The sequence below is a fragment of the Poecilia latipinna genome, unplaced genomic scaffold, assembly GCF_001443285.1.
Source record: "Poecilia latipinna isolate Pla-1442-1.1 unplaced genomic scaffold, P_latipinna-1.0 Scaffold261, whole genome shotgun sequence".
Classification (NCBI taxonomy): domain Eukaryota; kingdom Metazoa; phylum Chordata; class Actinopteri; order Cyprinodontiformes; family Poeciliidae; genus Poecilia; species Poecilia latipinna.
The window spans coordinates 377,436-386,115 of record NW_015112877.1 but is presented as its reverse complement, the minus strand read 5'-3'; the positions used below and the strand labels follow the sequence as shown (position 1 = coordinate 386,115).

Sequence of the window (8,680 nt, the reverse complement as noted above, 5' to 3'; positions counted from 1 at the left end):
GGAGGGTAGATTGGGTAGTATTTTGGTGGTCCGAGTAACTTTGGGTTGCGTCTGGTCGGGGCGGGTCGGTTTGGGTCGGTTCAGGTCGGTTTGGGTCGGTTCAGGTTGGTGCAGGTCAGTTTGGGTCGGTTCAGGTCAGTTTGGGTCGGTTCAGGTCGGTTTGGGTCGGTTCAGGTTGGTGCAGGTCAGTTTGGGTCGGTTCAGGTCGGTTTGGGTCGGTTCAGGTTGGTGCAGGTCGGTTTGGGTCAGTTTGGTGCAGGTTGGTGCGGTCCGGTTCAGGTCGTGCGGGTCGGTTCTTTCCACCACTAGTTGGCCTCTCTCTGGGCAGACAACGTTAAACCGAGGGCCCAATTTAAGCCCTTGAAATTGGGCCTCTGTCTCTTTAAAACCTCCTGCTCTCTCTGAAGCTCCGCCTCCAAGAAGTCATCCCAACATGGCTCCTCTATTAACCCTTTAATGTTTTTACCAGCGTTGCTCTGAGCAGCAGCTCCTATAATGAGCTCAGCAGATGTTTGCTAATTGCTGCTGGCTAGTCTGAAGGAGCTGAGTGTGGGAGGAGCTGCGCCTTGAAGGCGGGGCTAGGTCCATTCAGGCATTTTGAACAGCTGAATGGTTGCCATGGAGATTAAAGAGTTTCTCAAACATACATGAAAGAATCAAATCAAACCTCCATGTTTGTTTCTGAGTGAAAAACATTAAAACATGTTTGGCTAAAGGAGTGGATTCTACATGACACTGTCCCTTTAAGAGCAGCGCTGCAGATGAAGGTGTGGCCGCGGCGCCGCTCCTCACCCTCCATGACGTCGGTCAGGTAGCTGGCGGCGCTCATTGCCCTCCCCCTCCGCTCTGACCCCTGCGTGGACGAAGGTCGAGGCAGCAGCATGGTGCTGAGCTCCGTGGTGGACGTCGGGACCTGAGACACACAGAGGACACGTTAGCGGACGGCAAGCAGCAGGAAGTGTCCTCGGCCACTTCCTGCTGCTGGACAGGAAGCTGGTTTCAGTTTCCATCCTGGATCTGAAGCCTCTTCCTGCTCATTCAGCAACATGCTCTCCACTTTCTGTTGGGTCAAGCAGCGCGCCACGCTGCCATTGTTGGAGTTCCCATCGCCACGGCAACAGATGAGCAGGTAATGACTGGAGTTCAATAGATGAGAGAAATGGATGTGGAGCTCAGCGGTGAAAAGGACTGCTGAGGTTTCAGATGAGCTGAGAAACATCCACTTGACTCCAACCTGAAAACCTGCTGCAGAATTCATGAAACAATGACGCTTAGAGAGAGAGAGCAGAACAAGCGAGAGCAGAGCAGAACGAGCGAGAGCAGAACGAGCGAGAGCAGAACGAGCGAGAGTAGACCAGAACGAGCGAGAGCAGAGCAGAACGAGCGAGAGCAGAACGAGCGAGAGCAGAACAAGCGAGAGCAGAGCAGAACGAGCGAGAACAGAACGAGCGAGAGCAGAGCAGAACGAGCGAGAGCAGAGCAGAAAAAGCGAGAGCAGAGCAGAACCAGTGAGAGCAGAATGAGCGAGAGCAGAGCAGAATGAGCGAGAGCAGAGCAGAACGAACGAGAGCAGAACGAGTGAGAGCAGAGCAGAACGAGCGAGAGCAGAACGAGCGAGAGCAGAACGAGTGAGAGCAGAGCAGAACGAGCGAGAGCAGAGCAGAATGAGCGAGAGCAGAGCAGAACGAGTGAGAGCAGAACGAGTGAGAGCAGAACGAGCGAGAGCAGAACGAGTGAGAGCAGAACGAGCGAGAGCAGAATGATGAAACAGTTCGATCAGTTGGAGACCTGCTCCCTGCAGACAGACGGGACCTGCAGGTCTTAACTAACAGACTTTTAATGGTTGCTGTCATTTCAGCTGACCTTTGACCTCCAGTCAGGACGAGGACTAGTTAAAGTGAAACTGTACATGTTTCTACCAGCTGTGATTCCTGCTGTTTACCAGCCGCTCTGTTATTAGAGCTCAGAAAACCAGTGGAATAAATCTGATTATTGATTATCTGCTCACATTAATTACAATCAAATTAGGATCTACAGAGTCCAGACTTTTAATCCAATCCAATTAATATAAGCTGATTAAATTTACATCTACGTTTATGATTTTATAACTTTTGACGGTTACTGTGTAAAATATAATTAAATACTATAATGTTATCAACGCTGATCATCCAATCAGAGACGAGCTTCTGGTCTCAGATATAAACCTGAACATGAAGCTGATCATGTTGCCTTGTGGTCAACAGGAAATGACCTCCAAACACACATCCTGTCAGGCGGACATTTTGTTCGTCTCCAAGTAGACGGGCAGCTGCTGCAGAGCTTCACAGAAACGTTTCCCATAAAAACGCTGCTAAGTTGTTGCTAGGTGTTTTTGATAAACTGTTGCTAGATTTCTTGCTAGTTGCTTTTTAGAAAAAGTCTGAAACGTTGCTAAATATCGCGACAGTCACTAAGCTAGCATCTTCTGGCAACATCCCTCTTAGCTCCTCCCATTGCCACGCCCGTAAGCTCCGCCCACTTCAGGTGTTAGTTTCACTTAAATTTGTTTTAACCAAAACCCGTCAGATGGATCCATCCAGCCGGTTTACCTGAGGAGGATGAATGAAACAGTTCTCCAGAACTTCTCCCACATTAACCCTGTGAGGGTGAACCTCGGCGCTCCCAGGTGAGTCTCTGACCTCTCGGTGAACTCTCGGTGACCCTCACCTGCTCAGGTGTAATTGTATAACTCTTCCAGTAAGGATGCCGGGCCGTGACGCAGGGCCCTGAAGGTCGGCGCCCACGCCGCCTCCGTCCTGTCTGCCGGCGCAGGAAAGCACCAGGGAAACTCTCTGGCAGCGGTGAACTCCCACCAGCTCTCGCTCAGCTTCCTGCGGCGGCCGCAGGTCGCCATGGTGACATTTCTCTGCTAATAAAGCATGTGCTGTCTGCGTCCGCCTCCCACTCAGAGCTGCAGGACGGCAGGTCTGTGTTGTTGGAGGCAGAAACGCTTTGTGTCACAACATGACACCATAAACCGAGCTCAGACCAGCACAGAACTCCCACTCAGCCCCTGCAGCGCCGCTCATGAAGCAAAGAACTTTTCTAGACGGAGCAGGACGGGTTCGATCGGCAGAACCAACATGGAGGAATCAGAGCATCTCCAGCTGCTCTCCGCCTGAAACAGGAACTCCTCCAAACGGTTCCACATTTAATCAGGTTTCAAACGAACTTCAGTGTCTGGTTGGGTTTCATGTGACTCAGCAGAGCAGGAAGAGAAGAACAAAACAGAAACTCAAAATCTGAAAAGTGTGGCGTGCTTTTGTTTCCTTCCCCCTTTAATCCGGTACCCCAAAACAAAAATAAGTGAAACTAACAGCCTTCCTAATCAGAACCCAGAGTCCAGCTGTAATCTGATTCTATCAGCTCTGGTTCTGGTTCTGGTTCTGGACTCGGAGAACCAGGAAGAAGAAACTCAAAGTTTACAGGCTTCATCATAAGAACTCTGGTTTGCTACAAACCATGGAGGAGAAGCAATCAGCTGAAAGTTGAACTTTCTGACCAACATGTCATCAACATTCTGAGACATGGTGGTGGCAGAATCATGCTGAGGGACAGGGAGGCCAGTCCAATCTGATGATGAAGATGGAGTTAAATTCAAACTAAATGAAAATCTGTTTGAAGAGCCGAGGCTGGAGAGGAGGTTCACCTTCCAGCAGGAAAAAATATATCTATTCATGTGTTACAGTGGCCTAGTCAAAGTCCAGGCCTGAATCAGACAAATGGAGCTGCAGCCAGAGGCAGTTCATGTCCAAACTTTTTCACATAAACAGTGAAGTTGAAGACAAGTTTGTTCTACAAACGAAACATTATAATGTAATAAAGAAGCCTGACGTCTGTAGAAAATGGAGCTGTGAATCATTTTAGATCTGAAACATAAACTGCACGTTTGTCTTGTTTCAAAGAAAAACAGATAAAAAAGCCAAGTTTAATTTTTCTGGGAATAAATATCGTCTGAGGAAACCAGAGGAAACGTCCATCCAGACGCCAACCTGACTGTTTAAAGTGACTGAGCTGAATAAAATCCTCTTCAGCGTTTCGTCTGTGAACGCTCCAGAAACAGGATTATATAATCCGCCTGCCGCAGCTTTAAGGTCAGCAGACAGGAACAAATGTCGCCTCGTTAGCGTTAGCTTCAACACAAACGATTCGCTCAGCCAGACCCAAACCTCAGATGTGATTTTCACCTGTGCTGGACGGAACGGCACACAGGCACAGCGCTCATCCGCTGGGGTCGGCCCGGGGTCAAAGGTCAAAGTGCTAAACCTGCTAAGGCTAATCTGTGATACTGGATGGTCTGTTCAGGCAACTGCTGGCCCAGTAACTGTCAACCTGATATCATTTACTTCAAGGGACTCCTGGTAGACCTGAAGTACAACATACTTTGACTAGGACCTTCGGACCCATCCATCATGGCGTTCAGGTAAAACCTCCAGAACCTAAAACTCCTCCAGATCTTCTAGAACCAGAACAGAACCACAGTCTGACCTCAGTCTGGTCTCCACTTCACTACGATGTGTTCACACAGTTTTCTTTCTATGAATATGCTTCTGAAACTTGTTTATTCATAAAGATCTTAATTCATAACATGTAAACAGGAAGTAGCCTAGCATGTAGCAGAGTCCCCCTCCTGCAGGTTTGGATTCAGGTTGGTTCCTCTGGTAAGGCACAGAACCACCAGAGGACGAGACGGACTCAGCATCAGAACCGCTTCAATAAATCTGTTTCCGTTTCATCTTTAACGCCTCACCTCTCTCAGAAGATCCACAGATCATCTCAGGCTACCATAAAAACCGTTTTACAAAACTGAGGAAGGTCTTTTCGGTGTTTCCATCAACCTTCTCTAAAATCTCCCAGACATTATAAACACTGACATTATTTATCTGGAACCAAAACCGTCAAACTGAAACTTATCATCCAGATTTTGGTAGGAAGAGAAAAACAATTAATTATTCAAATAGAAATTATTGAGCTTGTCTTAATTTATCATGTGACAGATTTATTAATTTATTGATGTATTGATTTATTGCGACAGGCCAACTAAAGGGCATAAAAATCGTTTATGGAAACACGACTGGGGAAGGACTTGGACTCGTCCTGTTCAGGTTCAGTTCAGGTTCAGTTCGGGTTCAGGTTCAGTTCGGGTTCAGGTTCAGTTCAGGTTCAGGTTCAGTTCAGGTTCAGTTCAGGTTCAGTTTGGGTTCAGTTCAGGTTCAGTTCAGGTTCAGTTCAGGTTCAGGTTCAGTTCAGGTTCAGTTCAGGTTCAGGTTCAGGTTCAGGTTGTGATTTTGGTCGCAGATGAAACATAAAATAATAACTGATTGATTAATAAGATGAAGCAGGTTGGTAAACAGAGCGACTCTCAGTGTCTCTGTTGGTATGCTTGGGGTGGCGGTGTTATCTGAACCAGTTGGTGTGTGTGTGTGTGTGTGTGTGTGTGTGTGTGTGTGTGTGTCCATGATTTCAGGGCGCAGCTATGCGTTGATTCAGACGTGTGTGTGTTGCGGCTGCAGGAGGCAGCAGTGTTTCCAAACTCACGCTCTCCTCCTTGACCTTCTCCATGGTGCAGGCGGGCAGCTGCCCCTGCAGCGGCGGCGGGGAGACCCCGTTCTGGTCCATGGAGACGAACAGCTTCCCGTTGACGTTCAGGGTGGGATAAAACACCTGGAGGTGGATCAGAAGGCCGAGGTCAGAGGTTAACGAGTCAGAGGTGTCAGTGGGGCGGAGTCACAGGCCAATCAGCGATAACCACGGTTACCACGGCAACAGGCCTGCAGAAGGACACGAGGGTTCATCCCTACAGAAAAGTTCGGCAAGGCCAAACAGGAGCCTCCATGTTTACTGCCTGAGCTGTGATGTCATAAGGGGGAGGAGCCAAGCCAAATCAGAGGGATGCTGGATGTAAACGGCGGCCATGATGGAAGGAAGAGACAGAAATCATTCACTGAAGGTTTTTACTGCTGATGCTAAAACAATAAGTTTCTTCTTCATTAATTCAAAAGGTAGTTGTTTCTGTTTTTTTTATCTGCACAACTATAAATAAAATACAATATTTTAATGTAGAAAATGGAGATGTAACTAATTTTGGAGCTGCAGGTTTACTGTGTTTAAAAACCTGCAGAAACATGTTTTAAAACTTTTATTCTGTTATGATCGTTTTCTGTTTTTATAGTTTTTATCCAGTTCATGAAGTTTACAGAGAAACTTTGCTCTCATTAAAAGTCACTGGATGTTTGTGGTTCTGTTTACTGTGAAATGGACTAAAAGCAAAATAACAATCAATCCTTTCTGCTTTCCATTGTTAGACTGTATGTTGACCTTTGACCTCCAGTGACGTTTCTGTAGCAGGGACCTGTTGATGTTTGACCTTTTAAAGGACGATCCAGTTTCTCACATGGACCAATCACACCAAAGAAAACTCTATGGAAGGAGATTCAGGACGAAAACTTCCCTGACAACAGAGTCTGGATGTAAGTCAGTCCAGGTCCAGAACCAGAACCACATCACGTCATCAGGCAGCTAAAGTTTGGTGTGTTGGTGGATCATCGGCTCACCTGGGAGTTCCTGCTGGCCGTGCTGTAGGTGCTGAGTCTGCGTTTGGGCCAGGGGTTGGTCAGGATGCCGCTGAACGTCCCGCCGCTGTACGTCCTGCCGCCGACGCTGTCCACCACGTCGCCGGGAACGCTGAACTCGTCGTCCGCCATCTCGCCTTCCGACCCTCGGCTCCTCAGCCGGAAGTTAAAGATGGACGACACCTGACTGCTTCGTCGCGTCTGCGTGGAGAAGGAGCGAGCGAGGAGAGGATGGAGGGCCTGGCGGCGCAGCGGGGCGGAGCCGTGAGGCTTTTATTCTGAAAGGGTGACGCCCGGCGCCGGTTCAGACTCACCTTTCCCCCGTCCATCAAGTCCACCTGCAGCAGCTTCTCCTCCGACAGGTTCCCCTCCCCGTCGGCCACACCCATCAGCGCCTGGCTCCGCCTCCGCTCCTCGGAGCTGTCCAGCGGCGGGCCAAGAGGTGAGAGGTCTGGTGAGGTCAGGGAGTCGGAGTCCGGCGGTTTCTGCGCCGCCATCTGGAGGACGGAGGAGTTCTGGTCAACAGGCTGGAGCGGACGGGAGGTGGTGACCTGCTGACCCCAACCCACCTGCTGCTCTTTCTTCAGTCTCTCCATGGCCTGCTGGAACTCGCGCTCCTTCTGACACGCCTCGGCGATGGTGGCCTGGTTCTGCTCCTCGTACGCCATGGCGACCACGGCCAGGATCAGGTTGATCAGGTAGAAGGAGCCCAGGAAGATGACCACCACGAAGAACACCATGTAGGTCTTCCCGGCCGACCGCAGCGTCTGGACCAGACAGGAAGCAGCAGCGGTGAGGCTGCAGGTGTGTGACATCACTTCCTCTCTTCTCCAGGTCTGATTGTTTCAATAATCAATAACTAATTCTAACTCTGAGCACCGTGAGGGGAACATATGATGAGCCAAATTAGCATCTTAAAAACAAACAGAGCAAAGATCAGACCTAACATGTTAGCTAACATGTTAGCTTCTTAGCGGTAGCACTAAGACGGTTTCCACATATTAATGCATATTCAGGTACATTCAATGTTCAAAGTAGACAGTCATAAGCATTTCTGATTGGGTCACTAATGGAGCAACAATGTTCAGAACCTGAGAAACCTTCTGGACCAGAACATCTTCAGTAAAGAAGATCATCTATCCAGTTTCCTTTGATTTGATCATTTAGAGCCTGAAACAACCCGCAGGTAGACGCGACTAAAATATGAACAATGTTAGATAAAGTTAAATATTTAACCAGCAGTTGGGGAAAAATCCAACGATGACAATGTTGAATGGTTAAAAAGCTTAAATCTTCAGGAGTTACTGAAGAGTTTAACATTAAAGTTTATTTCAGACATGAACTCAGGAGCATCTGGTTGTTGCGTCCAGAATGCCCCAGCGGGTCAGAGTGCGACCCAGAGCGTCATTACGTGGTGGTAGAGGTTCTCCCAGTAGTCCTGGGTCATCAGCCGGAACAGCGACAGGAAGGCCCAGCCGAACGTGTCGAAGCTGGTGTAGCCGTAGTTTGGGTTTCTGCCCGTCTTCAGGCAGTCGAACCCGTCGGGACACTTCCTGCAACACAGAACAGCAGCAGGGTCAGGAACCGTCCTGGTTCTGGTTCTGACTGGGCTGGCTCTGCTGCCTCCTCACGGGTCAGGCTCCGCCCACATTCACAGGAAAAACCTGATTCATGTTCATCATGTTCACCTCCAGAGGAGATCAACACAAACCTGCTCCTTAACAAACCATCCAACCAACCAACCAACCAGTCAACCAATCAGTAAACCAACCAACCAACCAACCAACCAATCAGTAAACCAACCAACCAGCCAACCAACCAACCAACCAACCAGCCAACCAATCAGTAAACCAACCAACCAGCAAACCAACCAACCAACCAACCAACCAACCAACCAACCAACCAGTCAACCAATCAGTAAACCAACCAACCAACCAACCAACCAACCAACCAGCCAACCAACCAACCAGCCAACCAATCAGTAAACCAACCAACCAACCAACCAACCAATCAATAAGCCAATCAATCAACCAACCAATCACTCTATTAGCTCTGCACCTTTCCGGCAG

General features: G+C 48.8%; 1 protein-coding gene and 1 long non-coding RNA gene across 4 annotated transcripts in view; one reads left to right on the top strand and one right to left on the bottom strand.

Annotated features, from left to right (window-relative positions):
- LOC106947912 (sodium channel protein type 4 subunit alpha-like) overlaps positions 1–8,680 on the bottom strand; it is a 172,999-nt gene that overhangs the window by 69,718 nt on the left and 94,601 nt on the right. For all 3 annotated transcript variants that reach the window (XM_015033230.1, XM_015033229.1, XM_015033231.1), the window contains exons 10-15: positions 8,023–8,164; positions 7,181–7,378; positions 6,926–7,108; positions 6,594–6,851; positions 5,578–5,703; positions 793–913 (exon numbers count right to left, since the gene is read on the bottom strand). In XM_015033230.1, coding sequence (XP_014888716.1) covers positions 793–913; positions 5,578–5,703; positions 6,594–6,851; positions 6,926–7,108; positions 7,181–7,378; positions 8,023–8,164 — 1,028 coding nt within the window. The remainder of the gene's footprint in view (positions 1–792; positions 914–5,577; positions 5,704–6,593; positions 6,852–6,925; positions 7,109–7,180; positions 7,379–8,022; positions 8,165–8,680) is intronic.
- LOC106947913 (uncharacterized) overlaps positions 1–8,680 on the top strand; it is a 66,190-nt gene that overhangs the window by 49,524 nt on the left and 7,986 nt on the right. The window lies entirely within an intron of this gene.